Source organism: Acyrthosiphon pisum, chromosome A1, assembly GCF_005508785.2.
Source record: "Acyrthosiphon pisum isolate AL4f chromosome A1, pea_aphid_22Mar2018_4r6ur, whole genome shotgun sequence".
Classification (NCBI taxonomy): Eukaryota; Metazoa; Arthropoda; class Insecta; order Hemiptera; family Aphididae; genus Acyrthosiphon; species Acyrthosiphon pisum.
Window position 1 is genome coordinate 24922961 of NC_042494.1, and position 21844 is coordinate 24944804.

General features: G+C 32.3%; 1 protein-coding gene across 1 annotated transcript in view; it reads left to right on the top strand.

The window, feature by feature from the left end:
- The first annotated feature begins 3130 nt into the window (after window positions 1-3130).
- LOC100166279 overlaps window positions 3131-21844 on the top strand; it is a 129356-nt gene continuing 110642 nt past the window's right edge. The window contains exon 1 of the mRNA XM_029486838.1: window positions 3131-4049. Coding sequence (XP_029342698.1) covers window positions 3670-4049 — 380 coding nt within the window. The 5' untranslated portion in view covers window positions 3131-3669. The remainder of the gene's footprint in view (window positions 4050-21844) is intronic.

Genomic DNA, 21844 nt, shown 5'->3' on the forward strand with positions numbered 1-21844 from the left:
AAAATTAAAATATACGAAATAAAAGACAACGCTTAAGCACAGATACTGTTATTATCTAGAAAATTAATGATAGGTCAAGTCACTCTAATATCAAAACTAACAGCTCACTATTGAAACTAGTGAACGAAAATTTGCTGTGTTGTATGTGTGTAAGACGGAGACAACAAATCCACGGGTAGCATCCTCTTAACTATAAGGTTTAGGAGATCATTATTATTATTTTTTTTTTTATCATCATTGTTCACTTTTTCGGGAATTTTTGTGTCCAATTATTGAATTATATGAGTACACGATGTAAGGGTAAGTTTTAAATTTGATCACGTTCTAATGCGAATATGTTTTGATTTAATTTTATTGATAAGCTCTCATAGTTATCTTTTTTCAGTGTACGCATTATCTGAATTAAAAATTGGTATATTGACTGAGTTTCTATTTAGGAAATCTGAGTTTATCGACAAGTGTTTGGAATAAGAAGTGGACACCCATCGTATAGTTTGTGTTTTTAAAAAATTTTCTTGGAACTTTGGAGCCTCCATAGAGAAATTACACAAAACTATTATTATCACGGAACCTGGAAAATATACTTCACCAGCGGTATCATACTGAGAAATGTATCGACTGCCTCGTTATAAGAAAAGGTGGTTAAAAGACAAGGACATTATTACTTATCGGTAAGTAGTCTAGATTCATAATGGTTTTATTATTTTTATTTTTCATTAAAATCTCGCTCTTAAAATGTTTATAAGTAATCATATTCCCATATATTGTTTTGTATTTGGTATTGTCTGAATTATTAATCACTGTAAAGTGAAAAATGTGGATTACTTTGTACACAGTGATATAATTAAGGCATCATTTTAGATTCTGAGCGGATCGAAGAAGCTAGTAGTTTTACAATGGTGTTTATTTTTAAAAAAATTTTTTTTATCTTGAATACAAAATTTCTACCAGATGGAGTGCTTTGATTTCAACATGTAGTACCTTATATTTTAGTAAATTGGATCAAGATGGTACATTAGGGACAGTAGGGAGGTCATTTTTAGATTTTTACAATAGTTATTTAATGCCATGGGAAAAATTACCGACAAATTACGAAAAACCGCTAAAAATTGGATTTTAATTTCTAACGCTTTGTTTATCAGCATGAAAACGAATAATAAAAAAAACATTTTAATATTAATTCAACTCATAGGTTATAATAAATAATAACAATATAAAAAATATCCAGACTGACAAACCGTCTCCGCTCAGAATCGTTTTTCTTATACAATGATATCATATCACTGAGTTCAAGTTAAATACAATCCATTATACATTCACCCACTTGTAACCTACTGTACAGTAGAGCGACATCCATTTACCCCCTTTTTAAGAATATGTTTTGTAAACGCACTATAATAAATGTGTATTGCAAGTTGCAACCCAATAACCCTAGCAGTTGCGGCTCAAATAAATGTGTTATGGAATTTTACATTATATATTTATCAGTAATTTATCATTGGTCATAAGTCACACAACGTACCATCTTTGATTATCGTTTTGATCTTAGAGTGCACCGTGTAAATAGCGTTGGCGTATACAATTTTACACTGTACCTACTTGAACTGTTTGAATAGAACGGCGTTTTGAGTATGCAATTTTAATGTTGATCGTTATTACGTTTTTATATGGTATTACTTGTCATACTGCAGCAATATAATTAATTACAACCACAGTTGTAATTAAACTATAGTTGTGCATAAAAACATCAACATTATGGATTCTAAGATATTCATTTATTGAATAATATATTAATATGGTCTTTAAAAATTATTTACAGGTACCTATAAGTATTATTTAAGATAGTAAAAAAATAATATACTATTGACGAAATAAACTGATAGGTTACAACTGAGTGGTACGCAATATCGGGAAAACGATGGGAATCTTCCACCGCCTCTCACAATAATATGCTATGCTGTTATATTATTTCTGATGTTAAAATATTAGCCGATCAAAAGACGCGGAAGTCGTGTTCTTCTCACGCACGCGACCAAACGAAATTCTGTGTCTTTTACCATTTGCATAATATGGAAATTCAAATGGATAGTAGGTATATTATGGTTTGTAACAACACATATTATAATGAGTAATGTCTAAATACTGCTTATTACTACCATAGTAAAGTACACGAGCCTTGCAACTTCGTTGTTCGATATTGTAATGCAATACCCAAGAAAGTTCATAGTCAAAAATTGAATTTTAAATAGGTGCATTTGTTGGCTCACAAAAACGAATATTTTTTTGTATAATATCTAGGGTCACCTATTTGTTACAGCATACAGGAAACAAAATAGTTATTATAAATGGATATAATTTCAGACCTGTATTTGATGTTTGGTCACAACTATCAGAATGACTGTGTTAAAAATAATTTGACGCGCGTATATGTGTACATTAAATGGGGCTTAACAAACAGGGTTTTACTGATTATTTTTTAAAAAAAGTAGTCACGTTACTTGATATTTTTCCTCCGCAAAGAAAACTATAATATGAGTCGTAAATTTGATTTTGGGAGAGGGTTACCGCGGTAACAATAATGTTACTAGCGCTGTGAAAATCGGTAGGAAAAAAAGTTGCGGCCAGCTCAAAAACAAAAATTAAAAATAAAAAAAACCGCGACGGACGAATCTTACGGGTTATTATCACAATATAATTCGCACCCGTTTCGCATCATAATATTTTATTATACCGTCGGCGAAAAACGGCAAGCCCAACCGATATAATAACAATATCGGATCGTATGGTATCATCGTATTGTTAAGCGCGATCGGTCGGTCGCTGTGCGTGCGCAACGGCGGCGGTGCTTCGATACGCACACGACACCACCACGACGGTAATATTTGACGCTGCACAGTGAAAGTAAAACCGTATAATATTATCCACCGGCGGCGCGCTTATAGTCGGCGGCCCGGGCGCGTGTGTGCGTGCGGTCCGCGCGTGAGGGCACCCGTCAGTCGCGCGCCGGACAATCGTCACACACAATATAATATATCCACATGCACTCACACGCGGACACAAACACGGACACACACACACACACACACACACACGGGCGCGCGCGCACACACGCACACACACACACTCACACACACACACTCACACACACACACACACACACACATCGCGAGTGCACACCTGCAATAACACCGCCGTGCACGCTGGCGAACGAACGCACGCCGGCCACTTATCATCGATCCGCCGCCGCGTGTTATCGTGCGCCGATAACGTATAATAGTGCAGTAATACACAGTGTGCTATATATAATATCGGAAACGTCGAATAAAAATTAATAATATATTTCAATATTATAATAATAAATTAATAAAAATTCGGTTTTCGGAAATTTTCGAGTTTCGCCGCGTCTTTCGTGATATTGCCGTTCGATTCGTCGTCGTCGCCGTCGTTCCCCCCGGGCACCGGGAATTCGAGTTTTTCTCCCCGTTAGAATCCCGTTTGTTTAAAAATATTTTTCTCATATTCGTCGACCGGGAAATCATCGGTTTGGTTTTTTTCGCGTGGTTTTTCTTCGACATGTATGCGTCGGGCGACGCATCCGCCTAGGACCCTCGGTGATCGCCACCAACTGCACCTCCAACAACACCTCCACAAACACCACCAACGACGACGATGAACGCGATGACGACGGCACTGCTGTTGGCAGCCGCGTGCTCGTTGCTGACCGCCGTGCCGGCCGCGTCCGGTTACAGGGCGGTTCGCACTTCCGGTCCGCTACCGGTGACTGTGCACGTCCGGTCCGGCGGTGTAGTCGCCGGCGGCCCGGTCGCCAACAGGACTTCGGGTGCCGGAGTCGTCTTTCCGGCGTCTGTGGCGTCGTCGCCGACGACGACCACGACGACGACCACGTCGACGTCCACCGGGGCTATAGCGTCAGCCGCCAACGCCGCTGCGGCCGCTGCCGCCGGGTTTACGTCGTTCTCGACCAGCAGTTCAGCTTCCAATCACACCGGCGCCCGGAACCAGACGAGATCTGAGCGACTCAGAGCAAGGTGAGTCAAGCATGCCACTGTAAAATATATGCTGTAATAATAATTATAGTGTTGACTATAATATGCGACAGCCGTTTGCTTGGTCGCGGTTGGAGACTTTAACGCGCGCAAGACGCACCAACCCCAAGGGTGTGTGAAAAAAATTCAAATCATGTAGTATTAAACTATATATTATATAAAATACTTTCGAGTATAGGCTGAATTGTTTTTTTTTCGTGTTCTATTATGGTGTTTTGTGGACAATATATAGGTATATTATTATTTATTACTATGCTCTGCTAAAAAATAAAGTTTCAAGAGTTACGAGTTCCGAACGGTGTTCCTTTTTGAACACGTTATATATACACGTATTATACGTTATAACATTGTTTTTACGTAGGTACGAGCATTATAAATATAATATTATTGTTGGACTAGATATTATTCAAAGAAACCTTATAACTTTGAAGTTTCCCCTTAATGTCTTATACTAATCTTACGTGTACCAAAGACATAATATTATACTAGTATATTGCGTGGTTGATCAAATTAAAAAACAATATTTTTTTTAAATTTATTTTTTATTTTTAGGAGATAATGTACAATCTATATCGTAGATATAATAAGTATAATATGTGGGTTAGAAACAATAGAACATGATTTAAATAATTTGAGGAGAGAAACCATCCAGTGATGGCACTTTCATTTGATTTAAAAAATATTATTTAAAAACATGTTAAATTAGGTTTTTTATGCAATATTCGTTAGGTAGGTATATTAGAATATCTTAACTCTTAATATTCATAAACCATTATTTCGTAATAAGTCATTGATTTAAAAATTGGTACATTTAAATTAAATTTAATATTATATTATTAAAAAAAATATTATTATGAAAAACAATAGGGACTTAGTATATAAATAAAATATAATATTTTATAGTTTTATTATAATAAAAATTATATCTATAGAACATTATAACATTTCTGAAATGTTATATTATATTATTATTATATTAAGATATATTTCCATAAGCAAAGAGTATCAGTTTATTATGTTCTTTTGGATTTAAAATTGTATGCTGTTTCAGGTTTTTATTTCTGTCATGGTGGATTTATTATTAAAAATAGTTGATAAATTAAGTTTAGATAGCTTATAACAAATTTAAATTTTTGCTGTTAATTGAAAATTTTATACTCAAAGCTACAAGACAGAATATTGAAAATATACGTATCACACAGTGTAATAAGTTAAAAGATTTATTGACTAAACCCATATTAATGAAACACCCCATTTATAAATAAATACTACCTATTCATTTTATTAACTGGTTTTGTTTAATTTTTTTACAATTTATTTTGTATTTCATTTATTATGTGCTTCCTTTGGTGGCACTCGTATTTTTTTTTATCAATTCATTCTAATAAACATTATTCACATGTTCCGACGATATACATAAACCAAAACAAGAAATATTACATGTATCAAAATGAACATATTAGTCGTTTTTCTTAAATTTAAAAGAATAATATTCAGGATATTCTATATAGAAGACTATAGAGTTTGTATATAGGATAATATTTAGTTTAGTTTAGTTATTTTTAGAACTACACCTCCAACCCAAGTTTCATCTTAAAAGATGTGTGTAGAAATATTAAAATGTATGTATATATTAGGTATGTAATATTTTTTTTAAAAATAAAATAAAATAAACTAAACTAAATATATCTATATACCAGATACCTAATATATAATACCAGCCGGATTCGTTCATACGCACACTGATATTATAAGAACTGAAAATTGATTTTAAACACATTTTTCCATAATGGAAATGGTGTATAGTGGCGTAATCCCTTAATTCAACTGGTTTCCGAAAACAGATAGTATTCGTGTGGCACTCGGTAATTGTGTGTTGCTATAAAGTGACGTACCTACTAATATAATAGCCGATCCGTTCTATAGAATATTTTAATGAATCGCGCAAAGCCATATGGTTACAGGTTTCGTCGTTTCGTTGGGTAATGAGCCAGCGGTCATTTTAGAGCCTCCGAGCCAAAGACGTAGGACATTCGTCGTCGGCGCGAAAACCATGATATTTTATTTATTTCAATCGAATTGCCTAGGGACATGTTTTTTTTAACATCCGATCAGTCTAAACACTATGTCACTGTTACTAACTGTTTGGGCCAAATAATTTGTTCCTTATAATAGTTAAATAAACAGTGTATAAATTATAGCTATTAAAGACTATTTATTTGGTCCGTTATTATTTTAGCGTATAATATTATTGTGTACGTCTCAAATAGGTTATTTAAATTTTGGATTTTAACTAAAACCATTGGGCGACTATATAGAATATAAGTCAGAGTAAAAAAAAAAAATATTATTTTATTTGACTCGTATCCGTGTATTTACGCAGTATGTCTGCAGTATATATAAGGCATGCGTGTGAATTCAAGTATCGTCATCTATATAACTATATACCTACATATAGTATGGTAGGTATTATATCGCTATATTATTTATTATGTTATGAAATGATGGTAACCACGTGGTTATGTAGAAGCTATTAACAATTTGTCAAACCCAACGAATACGTATATGATTTCGAAAATCCGTTTCAAAAACACTTTTAAAAATTAAATATATTTAACCTTTCACTATTAGCTTGTTGATCATTGTTCCCTTCTAGTTTTAAATGCCACCTGTGTTAATTAAAGTACGCCCACCGGGCACGAACCATTTCCTTAATTATCTAACGTCAACTGAACTTTTAAGCCAACAGTTTGGCTCTCTTTTGTTATTCACATGGATGCATGAAAAATCATTAGGTACCTACTTGCTGAAAAATAAATCCATAAATAGAGTTAATAGGTATTTATTTAGGTTTTGTTTGAACAATAATATTGTAGATATTTTCACAAATCTTAAATTTAATTCATAATATCCTGAGGAAATTTTTTATTCTTTCATTTTAGATTTTAATGATTTACTTTGACTAACGCTTGGAGAAAATATTCATTCTGTATTATTATTTATTATTCCCTTTTAACCATACTACACTACTGCAGTAGCAAGTAAACATAAAGAGTTTTCCGTATATGGTGTGTAAAAATGAACATCACGCTCTTCGATTTTTAGTATTGTATAATATTATACACGATATATAACCAATTATATTGATAACCAAAAATAATAATTAATTAGTCCGCGGAAATCGTTAATTTGTTTTAGTTATTTGAACTGGTGAACTTACTCAGGGAACTATTTATAATAATATACAGGTTAAAATCAGTATCAAACTAAATATATTGCATTAAAAATTTTATGCGTGGCTAACACGCAATACAATAAAAAATTAATTTTCTTAAGTTTTAAAAAAATATAAAATATGCATATTTATTATGAATTTTAATATATAATTGCTAAAAAAAAATTGTAATGATACAAATTTAATAAATTACGTCTCATTTTGATACCTCAGCTGCTGGGTCATTAGTCATTTTTCCAAAAATTTTTTTTTGAATGTATCTAACCTCTCTCTACGACCAGTTTAACCGGTTGCCGTAGTATTATATGGTGAATGAGAAAATGGTAAAACAAGATGATACACATGTAATACGTACATTTTAATTTTATTTTTATTACATTAGCCCGATTGTTGGTGAAAGCCAAGTGATAAATTAGAAAATTGTATTAACCAAATGCCGATTTCTAGATTAACTGGGCCTCCTCAAATATTAATTTAGTAATAAATAAAAACAAATGGATATCTTGTATCCTACACATTTTTTTGCGTTTGCCCGAATTATTTATTGAACAAAAATATTTCTTTCGGCTCTCCCCTTTAAACGGAGTATCGACTTACTTTTATATTTATTGGTTTTTATAATGGACTAAAAATTGTGGAAATCGTATCATTTGTTTTACACTTATTATTGTTAAATCTGTAGAAAATTCTACTTTCTATGTAGAGCGTTTACAAGAGTACCTACCTACAGCATTATAGATTATAATTATTGAATCGGGCAAATTAATTACGGGTTAGGTTACGTTTTTCGACCGGAATCTCGTTGGAATTCCGACCGTTTAGCGGTCCGCCGTGCACGCGTGTTGTGCAAGAGCAAGACTATACCCGTATTACTTCGGTCCTAAAACAGTCAAAGTAGCTGCTGGCCAGCATTATAGCTATAGAGTCCTGACAGCGGTCGATACTATATCATACTGCTGCTGTAATATTATTATACCATAATATATTATAACGAATAAAAATATATAGGTACTATCGGAAACCGGAAAAAAATTTATGCGATTGTTTATAAACGGTTATGACATCGTGAAATTAATACGATACCGTATTATTATTATTATGTATAATACATAGAGGTGCATCATGATACAAATATTGTAATGATACGATGTATGTAGACGACGATGACGATGACGACGACGACGGGGCACCTCGTATAATATTCACGATCGAAGAGTGGAAGCAGCGGCGGGAATCGTAACATTCGTAACGCGGCGGCGGCGTCGGCATCGCTGTTGGCGTCTACCTGTCTGTCCAGTTTTTGCAAAACACATGCTCTTCGACGGTACACATTATAACGCGCACACCGTTGGCACGGGTTCAACCGGGTCATCGGAGAACCGTGTTTTACGTCGGGTCGTTATTAAAACATAATAAATCACGGCGGCGGCTCGAATCCGCGCGCGCGAATATACGCGGAGACGAAGCCGTATCATGATATTATTATATAATATAATACATATATAGGATATATATATATGTATATATAATATGTATATTATGCGCCTATATACCTATACATGTATATGTACATTATATATTAAACGCGCTCGCGGTGTGCCCCCATACTATAAAATACATATATATATATATATATATATATATAGGCATGATATACCTAATAATATATCAAGCGGCGTACGAAATACGTAAAATACGTTCCATTCCGGCCCTTTCGCCTTGATCCATATTGCAACGCGTCGCGCACGCCATGTATTAATCGCGATCTGTGTCTGTGTTTGTATATTTATAATAATATTATAATATACACTGCAGGCGTACGAGTATTATTAGTACCTGGGTTGTTGTAACGACCACGGTAATATATAGAGTAATATAATATTATGTTGTATCAATAACGATAATATATGTATATATGAACATCGAATACTTGTTGCGTGTGTGTGTGCAGTTGTCTGACAAGCCACCTCGGCGATCAAAAGAGAGACCCGATGGCGCGCTACGAGAAGAGTGCCGATTAATAGCGCACACGCGATTATAGATATCATATTATTATCATTATAGATATAAACCAACTAGCTTACATAATAATATAATATTATTCAAACCGTAATTCTGAGTGTATATACATAATATATAATATATAGATTACTGTTTCGGAGTGTGCGGTACATATACACTATACAGGGTGATTCTTTTATCATGAAACACTCATTATTTCAAAAAGTATTAATGTTTTTGAAAATATTTTTTTTCTATAGATTCAAGTTGTAAAAAAAACATTCTAAAAAATTATATTTTTAAATATTTTTTATCCTTAGGTATAATTTTTTAAGTTTTTACTTTTTTGAATGACAACAGAGTTTTAATTTCATATTCTAAAGCAGAATATTTATATACATTTATACATAAAAATCGAATTTAGGGCGAGTAGTTTATGAGTTATAAATATTTAGAGTTTAAATGAGGGGTGATGAGTGGTACGGGGTTACCCCGCAAAATGTTTGTCCACTACTCTGCTTGTCTAAACTTTAAATACTTATAAGTTATAACTCATAAGCTACTCGTCCTAAATTCGATTTTTATGTATCAAAATACTTAGAAAAATATTCTGCTTTGGAATATGAAATTAAAACTTTATGTTGCCATTTAAAAAAGTAAAAAACTTAAAAAAATAGAAAGACAAAAATATTTAAAAATATGATTTTTTAGTAAAAATGTTGTTTTTTAACAACTTATAACTATGTAAAAAATATTCTCAAAAACATTAATACTTTTTGAAATAATGAGTGTTTCGTGATAAAAGAATCACCTTGTATATATATTATATTAAATTTATTATTGAACTGTGCTGCAGTGGACTGTTGAATGCGTAACAGGTGTATAATATAATAATATCATTATAATATTCTTAATATGCATTATTATTATTACATACGATTGATGTGTATAGAGTAGTGCAATCGGAATTTTTATCTCGGAACGGTTTATAATCATTTAAAAACAGATTCGGCTGCAAGACGTGAAGTAATCGTATAGGTACGACGCGTCGTACGATAAAATATAATTTTGAAGAGGAAATCACTGGTGTTGATCACAGTAATAATTATCCATCCAACGTCATAATATAGCATTATAATTCGAGTCCAAACGGTATATCGCTCCGAGAGATTGACGAACAATTATTTGGCACATGTATATAATATATTATAATATGCTTTGCTTATACTATACGCCTTATTATTATATTTCGGTTCGGTTTTGTAACTGTTCAGTGCAGGTAGGTACATCCTACATAATATTATGATTTTCACATTCACATAATAGCTAAGTATATATTTTCTAATCTCGCAGGTATATGAACTTGCAGAGTGTTATATTAATTTTATTTTATGCGATTACTGTTTTTAAAGTTACATTTTATTTAAGAAAAATAATGTGTATGATTGAACATTGCAATTTCTCGAGTGATTGAAAAGGTTATATAGTTATATAATATTATAACCATCAAAACTAGATTTAGGTTCAATTATTAAAACGTATTTATTTACATCAATGACCCAGATCTAATAACCAACTACCAATAAAAAAAAAAATCAGTTTACATTACAACTTCTTATTATAATCAATCATTGGGGAAGTAAAACTATTTGTCGAGGACGATGACAAGAGAACCTTGGATTTTCGATAAAAAAATAAAACAAAATTACATCGACACTGCAGATCAACTGTAATTTGTTCTTGTAAAAACATGTACACAGTACTTATATCGTGCATGAGTCTATTGTAATAATTGACTGATAAAATTGATTTCTAGTTAAATAATATTAGTTTGAGTATATGGGTGTATACCTATAATTGCTGATAATTATCTCAAAATAAGTTGAAAATAACAGTGCACAATAAATTTTGAACTTGCCGTTTTGTAATTACATATAGTTTATAATATTTTTGAGAATTCTTACATATTAAAATAAAAAGTATATTCAATTTAATGAATGCGGTTGATAAAAAAATGTTTTCAAAAGGCTCATAAGTGTTATAAAATGTTCAATCAATTGATATTGCAATATGCTTTCATTCATATCGTGAACTTTACTATATGCTTTTATAGGTATAAAATGAATACGTACAATGTTATTATTTTTTTTTTCGGAACTTTCATGTTAGTCATTCTAATCACCGATGAGTTATGGGGGCGTCGCCATACTCATTTCATTATGACACTCCTCGTACTCATATCCTTGCAACCTATTTATCTCTTATTCGCAAATACGTTACCTACTTATTCTGTCGGTTCGGTAATTTTTGTATAATTTTAAATACGATCAACCTATGGGAGTGAGAGAATTGGAAATAAAAATCAAACCATCATGCGCCAGTCTACCCGTTAGGTAATATTGTCCTCTGAATTCTGCAGCAGCTGCATTAGTCAGGTCTCAATCGTGAGTTTTTAAAGTACAATTAATCAAATTGAAAAATACTTTTTAGTGGAAGGAGTAGACGGGTGCTTTGTGTGCATAACCGAATGCCGTTACCCATTAAAACCTAATGGTGTGCAATACTCGCACTTTGTATAAAACGATAGAAGGAAATAATAATAATATATAATATTATCTTCCTGTTCCTCGTCATAATGACCTCACACATTTTAATGACCGATATATTGAATCTGGTATACATAATACACTAATACACTATATTCACGCCATAATACTCTGGTATTATTATTTACGTTGGACAAACACAATACACATTAAGTAACAATAGCTGAAATGGAAAGTATTTATTCCTATATTAAAAAAAAAAAATCTCATCGAACGATAATTATTATTCCCACAAAGTTCCGTCATCGGATCAACCCAAAATTAATCAAATTAATAAACGAATTAAAAATTATTTGAACAAATTTATTTCGTATCGTTCATCCAAAGAGTAAGGCAATAGCTAGGCATCAAATAAAACCTTATTAACTTTATTGCATTTTAAGAAAAAATTTAGATACATTATTATACAAATAACAATTATTTAAATGATAGTCTCCAAAAACCTAGGATTGTGGTGGAGACAACAGTTCTTATTTTAAAGGTGTGTTTACAATTTTAAGACAACTACATTAATAATGCTTATCAAACTATTAAAATTAAGTTTAAACATTTAAATAAGTAATAATTAAATAATAAATTATAAGACAGGGATACAATTTAAGTACAGTACAAATTTATGGATGTGGGTTTTAAAAACAAGATTTCAACTTATCTTTAATATACATTTCATAATGTTCATAATTATTATAAAATAATAATTGTTTAATGGGTATATCGTACTTCATGCATAAATGTATACCTATATTAAAGGGATCTTTTTTCACAAATTCGGTATTATATTTATTTAATCTAAGAACATTGTATATATTTTAACGAGTAGAATAATTATGGTTGAAACTGACACTTTAAAATTTATAAAAATATAGATTTGTTAGTACTGAAATAAAAATACATTTGATTGGTATTAACAACGAGTAACGACTATGGGACTATAGATAATATACAGACATATATTAATCATGATTATAATATTATTATAGTACTGTGTACCTTTGTGACTTTTAGTTTTCAAATAATTTATTATTATATACCTACGCTTGTAAATTACCGATACTTTTATGTTTTTGTAACGACCAGGTATCCATAAAACATATTTATTATTTACTTTTCGATTAGATATTTTAACAATATACACCGTCGTAAAGTTTATTACAACAAATAAACGCTTTCTATATAATAGTATTCGCTGTATCCAAATAAAGTGTATGATATTATTGTATTATATTGTAGGTACTCGTAAAATGCACTGTTATAATATTGTGGGGACAGTGAACACGAAAAAATAGAGAGTGTCAATGTACGTGACCGAAGTATGAAATGGTTATATTAGGACGGTCACTGGGAAAAAAAAGTATATATATATATTATATGTATACACATTCATATGTCATGTTTTGCATAGAATAACAATGCGTGAAGATGCACACAAACACTAAGGACGGACGAGATGAGTAAATATTAATAATAATAATAATGATAAAAAAAAAAAAAACTCGTTTGAATATTATTACACGATGGGATATTGTATTTGAATATTATACCAAGGTCAACAAAACAGAAAGGTGACGTGCTAATATGGTCACTGTCGCGGAGACAAATCACAAATCATATTATTCTAAACGTGCGGCCGTTGATATTGACTAATGCGTACCTAATAAATTGTGATATTTAATTTTGGCGGAGTAAATTTACTATCGTAAACGGCACATATTAATATATTAGCTATCGTTGTGTGAAGTTATAGCTGGCGTCAAACACGACGACGACGACGACAATATTCGTCGTATAAATCACCGCGACACAGGTGCACATTAGTATATTATAATAACGTTATCGTCGTGACGCAACGAACCTTCTTTAAGACATATTATATTATAGGAGGAATGAAAAAAATAATAAAAACAATTATAACCTTTACATAATTTCGACCACTGCGGCAGCAGCAGGCTGTGTGTATAGTGTGCACGTGCCCGCTAAAATATTGTAAATTATTAACCTCGTTCGGCGGCAATAATGAGATTATTACGACGGGATCAGTGTTTCGCAATGATTTCGTGACGTGCTCGTTTTGTCCGACAGCAGAAATGTTTTTTAATGATTTATAATATTATATTCGTTTTGTGAATTATTGCTTGTTATACGCTTACACCTATTAAACAATGAAAATTAGCTAAAAAAAATATAATAATAATAATTACAAATCATAATAATAATATTGGCCATTGGTGCAACGTGAACAAGCCCGTATTATAGCAATGGTAATCTATAATATTATACTTATATAGGTACCTAATAATAATATACAGTAGGTATATACCTACTGTATATTATGGTGAGTCCGCCCGCCATAATAACAATACGATCCATAGGCAAATACTTTCTAGGATATCTGATAAATATCTATCGGACACGACCGTTTGTAGGTGAGTAGGTGACCGACAATTATTATTATTATTATACATCGAAGCCCGCTGTTTTATTTTAAAAATGTTATCGTGTGTCTATAACCTATAATACAGTTATAATAATTATAAGGCTATAGGTTCACATTCTATACAGTAGTTGTGTCCTCGCGAAGGTTGGATATTTTATAAAAATATCCAAGCAAATCAATTACGGAGTCAAAAATGTTCGTAAAAAAAGCTAATTCATGATCGATAAAAAATGCAAAAACTATTAACGAGCTAATAAAATGAATATTTTTTCACGTCGTGTGTTTGTGTATTGAGCTGTTGAAACGATATTATAATTTAACTGCCCTCTAAAATAACATACCAAATAATAATAATAATAAGTGATAACAATCTGCTAATCCTATTCCTATGTTGCACAATTCATTTTAAATTTTAAGACATTTTTTTCGTAATTTATGATGGCAACTATGGCTCAATTTTTCTATGAATATTGAATGAATACCTATTTTTAAATGATGGCAAAAGGCGTATGACGCAATATTTCATTTACATTTTATGGAAGACAATACTATCTTAGATGAAGGTTTTTTTAATCGGCCTTAAAATTTTAAAGCCTCAGTATTCTTAGGATTTCATTCATTTTGAAGACAATATACAATATTAATAGAATTCCTTGTTTATCGATAATCGATTGATTGCGTTTAGACACTTCTTTTTATACAAACGTTATTTTTGATTAGATGTAAGTATACTTTTTTATGTGTTGTTTTTGTCTTTACCACTAACATTTAACACCATTAATGTTATGAATAATATATTCAAACATTGAGCGAATTTTTGTATAGTATACTATATATAATATATACACTTGTGTTCACATAGCTTTAGGGATATTATTATAAAGTTGATATTATATGCTTGAAATGTCTAACGAATTTTTAATCAAAAAAAAAAAATGTTTATTATATTATCTATGTCGTGTTTGAGTAATACACCGATAAAATTGGAATATTTTTAACATTACAATAATTATTCACTTTATAATAACTAATAAGCTCATAAAAGTTTTACATATTTCCTTCATATCAGTGTCTTAATTTATTCATACTGCAGTTCTTATACACGTTTTATTAACGTCTACACAGGAGATAAACTTAATATAAATTAGTTGTTAATGAAATAAATTATAGATTATGCTCTTATGTTCATTTTAATTTTCATATTTTTCAAATTTATTTAATGTGGCGTATACACCAAGTATCTAATTATTCCACTATATTTTCAATCAAGTGTTAAGAAAAAAAAATAAAGTACGTAGGTACTACGTTCCAAACAAACTTGTAAAATATCATCACTGACATTGCAGCTTATCGCATAAACAAATCAATATGGGTCATACGCGTATGATTAATTATACCGGTTGTATCGCATTATAGTTATATTTTTATTTTTTTTTTTTCACCTTCAATAATAGTATGTTATAACGATTATGTAGTTAACAAATTGGTGGTTAAAATAAATTCTCACCTGGCAGAAGGAAATTACGCGGTGTGAAAAATTGGTTTTCTCGTATTAACACCCCGCACTTTAGTGACCTCTTGGTGAAATGGGCGTACCTTAGATTATACACGGCCGCGCAATAGTTGTCGCTGTTGGAGATTTCCGTACGATAAGACAAAACGGTCGCAATTTGGAGGCGCCGCGCACCTATACGATGCAATAACAATACAAATAATAACCATTATTGTTTATAATGAATTAATGATTATTTTAACCGATGTGATTTGACGCGCCAATTGCTAACTACTCAATATGATAGGTAATAATAATATATACATTGGGTACAGTCGTGCGATTCAAATTGCCACAGTCGACGGAGATAATAAAATCGGCAATTCAAAGCGTTTTAGGCGCGTCTAGCAGGCCGCATATTATATAGCCATCCGCATCATATCCGCGAACCCTATATATGGGTATAGCTGGATATAACACCATATTATTTCCCATATAGATACGGCGTGTTTCCTTTTAAAGGTAACACGAAATATGTCTGTCCAGCGACCTCGGATTAACATGGGGTTTTCTGGAGGAGACGGGAAATGCACCGATATATCCGTTTTTTGGATGATTTTCAAATGTTTAGTATTTTAAGTGACATCACAAGTAATATTTTTTTGAATAGCAACAGGTGTTTTCAATACGGTACACCGTGCAGTTTAGTGTGATAGAGTTTTTAAGTAATTTTCACTTTTTAACCACGGCTCTAAAACAAAAATAGTTTGAATTACAACAAATGAATTAAGCAAATGACTTTAGATTTTAGTTATTTAATTTTTCAAAGATCATTCAAATTTTCGCGCGATCTCGCGTGGGTATTTCGTTCCCGCGATCTACGTGTTCGTCGTTCGACGATCATCGTCTTTGGATATAATATGCGAATATTATACATCGGTATGATACGTCGGCAGCGTGTGCTGCGGCGTTCTGTTGCGCAACGTGGTCGTAGAAATTCGTACTTAACACTATTTTTATTATAATATAATAATAATATGTATACGTACAATGTTAAAAAATCGACGCGGGCCGAGATAGACTTATTAGTTATTATGCAATATGCACGTATATATAGGCAGGTATCAACAATATAAGCGTATAATGTTATTTTACAATAATACAGTTCATAGGACACGCGAACTCATAATTTATGTATACCCACAAGAAGGGACGGTGTATAATATAATATATTTGTGTGTGTGTAAGTATGATTTACGATCGATCGCGTTTCGCGAAATCCCGCTGCACCTGTTGCGATCGGATCGGATCGGCGGCGCGTGTTTCCCGGCGGGGTTGTTCCGCCTCTTTTGCGCCGGGCTTCATATAGTCGCACACGATTGTCGTGCAACGCTACGGCAACCGCTCGCTAAGTTTTTATGGTCATTATTATTATTTCGTTTTTCCAACACAATCGGTCGGTTAATATAGGATACAAGTAATAACAATGATAATTATCGTTATTACACCGTATTATTATCTGCGCACCGCGACCGTGTCAAGCGTCAACGACGCCAATCAGAAATTCGTTATAATTATAATGGTTAATAATAATGGTACGAAATAATAATATCAATATCGCATATAGGTACCGACCGACGGCATTGCCGTTACAATATTATTATGTATCTGCACAATATCGCAGTTTTATTATATAGGTATAGGTACCCAGGCTGCGGCGGTGGTATTCTCTCCGTCGGGCTTATAGAAAGGTTCACCGCGGCGACGTGCCCGCACGCTGACATGACGGAGGCGGCGGCGGCGATGACGCCAAGGACGAGCGTAAAATAAGAGAAGAAAAATGAAATCCAACGCGTCCTTGCCCCGGCCGAACACCCAACTCCGCGAATACCGCCCACCCACCTGAGGATTATTACAAGTGTGATGTACGACCCGATCTGGACTTTACCGGAGGCGCTGTATAGCTGCAAACGGTCATCGGGGTTCGTGATGATGTTATTATAATATGCACGTCCATATACAGGGCGCTTCGCCTATAATAATAATATGCTGTCCACCCCAATTGGACGACTTTTCGAACATTTTTATGCAACTAGATCGAAATTTGCGCCAGTAGTTTTTGAGTTATTATTGCATGCTGAGGACAATTTATCCGCACGACGAACAGGTTTTGAAGATATAATATAATGTGGTCCACGGGGGCTACGATCAATTGGAAATTATTATAGATAATAGTAATTAATACTAATTTATTAACTGCAATTTACAACTTGTAAAAATTGTCCGAATATATTTAGGATACCTACGACCTACCTGATTAAACATTACGTACGTAGGTAGGTATACATTTTATATTTTCGTAAAACCATTTGCACCATCATCTTTAGTGTATATATATTTTAATAATTCGCAGAGACTATTTACACTAGGATTTTAATTTTGATTGGTACATAAACAATTTTATCAAAAAAAAAAAAAAAATTATAAATTGCTAGTTTATGATAAAAAAAAATTTCGGTTCTCATTTGAACGAAGGACAGTTTGTAATGCCGCAGGAACTTCTTGAACGGTATAAAAAATCTACGCGAGGACGGTGAGCATGCTTGGCCAATCACTCTGTATATATTGACCGATGCTAGTATAATATACCTATTACTTGGTAATGGGTATATATGCATGTATATAGTATGAATAAACGTGTGAAATTACAACATTACGTGCCACGGCGTGCGCGCTAAAATAACGAATCGACCAGTTCACATAAGCGATTGTAATGATATAATAATATTCGTATTATTACATATTATTATGTGTGCGCCGCAAAAATGTCCGATGGGATTGCAACGGCAAAATGTATTTATTTCTATATTTATCATGATTGAGGAAACTGCTGTAGCCTGCCGGGTAGAACGAGGTTATTGCATTTTCGTATTTGGCAGCCGCACGCGGAAACCCACGCCGACCTGGATTTTTGTATTTTAATAACCGATTATTGTTATCGTTGCACTGTATCTACACAGTGCAAGTGTGATAATGATATTATAATGTGCATTTAAGTCGGTTGTGCGCGTTTGCCGCGAGTGCATTTTAATGACGTATAATATACACATTGATCTCTTTTCGTATATTTTAACAGTAAATATTCAGAATATACCTTGTTATGAATTACACAACGCCCAGTAAAAATTATTAATCGGTTTGATCGGATGTAGTGTAATATTAGAAAATGAAATACCCCTACTTTTGTTTCGATATTATTTTTAGTGGATTTATTTTCCCGCGAATCCAGGAAATTCGTGAATATTATAGAAGAAAGTATGCCGTAAAGCTTAACGCAATAATATGCCTTTGTAAAAAAAATTTAATTAAAAGCCAAAACTATTAAAAAAATCAGTTTAGGTGCCTATTTGTTTTATTTTTAACCGGCATAGAACAAGTGTGATAGTATGATTTATCATAATATCGTTGTGATGTAGGAATTCTGTGGAAAAAATAAATTAAATTGATATTATCAATTTATCATTTTTAAATATTTCCAATCATTATGTAACGCCACTAACACACAACGTAATTATTAATGACTTTTATGAACTTTTACTTAAATTTTTAGAAGGTAAACAGCAACAGTGTTCCTCCATGCAAATTTACTTTTCAAACACTATTGCATTTCTCAAAAACTAGTTTTGTAGATTCATATCAATAATTCATAGCTTTATTGTGGTGTTTACTGACGTTATTTGATTTTAAATTTATAACTTTATTTTGATGTAAGTACCTATATAATAATAATATCATCTATACTTGTTTACTTGCATATAATAAATTTACTTATTTGATACTTCTATTTGACACACTGTTTGCATATTATTATAAAATCGTTTCAAACAAATCAATTAATTAAATATACCTACTGAAATATAAAAATAATAAATTATGCTCATAGTGTTTACATTGAAAGCTTATTCTTAGTTCGCTAAATTCAGCTTGAACATTAATTTCAATTTTTAATATTCTTATTCCATTTGATTGTACCAACTTATTATTCGTTTTTACCAGTAATCTGCACTTATAAAGTACTCGTATAATGTATGACTATATTTTATGACAGTTATGCTTATGTGGCTACAGATTTCAACGATAGGTTTGTACTTATATATTATTCGGCCCTCGTCAGATAAAAAAAATAATAACCGTCAATTGTATCATCGTCGCTCGGACGATCGATTAAATCCGTACACGAATTTCGAAATTTTGGCAACAGCATAATTTTATGGCGGTAGCCCGCGGGCTGGATATTGTTCCATATAGTAATTGCCATCGTATTGCATTATAATATAATTTAGTGTATGGTCATCGAGTTTTTTTTTTTATATTTAAATGTTATCGATTTTCAAGGATAACTCTATGGAAAATGTAGATCAATTTTTTAAACGAAAAAAAACGATATCGGACAAAATGTACCGTACGGCATTGTTGCGAAGTTTTCAGGTCAACAAACCCATGGATTTTTTTTTATCACCTGGATTATTATAATATGGACCATATACAATCATTCAAAACGAGATAACTTGGCCTTGTGCTGGATTGACAGCTTGCCGCCTTACGATAATTATCGTGTCCGCACATTGTCGAAAGTGTATTAACATTTAACACACACTCACACCATACCTATACCTATGTGTGTACGGTGAAGATTATTTTATTCACATTATTAGACATTCATAATATGTATAAGCCGGGCGCGCACGGTGTGGGCTTATTTGGGTCTTCTTTGGGTCCACGCGCGGCTGAGGTGTGAAACTTCCAAGACTCCTCTTCTCCGTCACAATGGAGCGCTGTCATCCGGATTTCTCGGACGTCACAACCGAGTACACTGCCGAATATAATAACGATATGCGACGTGTCGACATTATGACATTTATTCGACGAGTTTAATAGCCTACGGAACTCACGCGGTGGGAGCTTATACCGTCGCGGCAGTATCAATCGTTATAGGAGCGATGCTGAGCAGAATGTATACAAATTTTGAAATGTATATAATATACATATAGGTACCCGGTACATATATATATGTGTACATCAGTTTATATATATATATATATGTGTGTGTGTGTGTGTGTGTGTGTAGGTATGCACAAAGTATAATATGGTAACGGAATTATTCGTATATTGTCATATTTTTGAATCAACTAACAATAGTCAATATGTTTTTAAATGTAGACTGCTGAAAGATTAGGGTATAGTTGGTTTTTTTAAAAAAAAATAACTCAATAATATAATATTATGTTCAATATTGTAACGAATAATAGAGAATAGTGCGCATATTCTATTCATGGTACCTATATATCACGTAAACCTGCAATATAACGACCGTTATGTTTAGTCTCTATAACAACGAGATTATATACCATTCATACGAACTTTTACTTATGACAATACCTACATGATATTGACCTCTCTTCGCGTTCAGTCGTCATCGTTAATGTCGTTTTGCGTTGTTGACAGTCGCACGTGGAGGCGTTGTACAGCGAATAATATTGTCAAATTTCCTGGTATAACATTGAATAATGTATGAGACCCGCCTAGCATTGCAAAGCGACTTAAGATAATTAAAACAACCCTGGTTTTTTTTGTATTGGATTTTCATTTACACATTTTAATATTCTCATCCGGAGCGTACCTATTTATTTACAATTAATGCAAAAAAAAAAAAAAAAAGACACAGGATCTGCGGGTCCATAACTTACTGCAGATAATATGCATACTCATATTAATATTATTTCATCCTATTGCAAACACTAAATGTTTATAAATTTAAAAATTTAAATCTTCAAGCGCTGTCCACACTATATTCTAGGCATCTACCACATATTTTAATTATACTTTAGTGCCTATAATATTATTATGATGTTGAACTTCACGGTGACTTAAACGACCGTTACGTAATTTTATAAATTAATATTATATTATGTTAAGTTATTCAATAAAAAAAAAATAACAATGAACTTT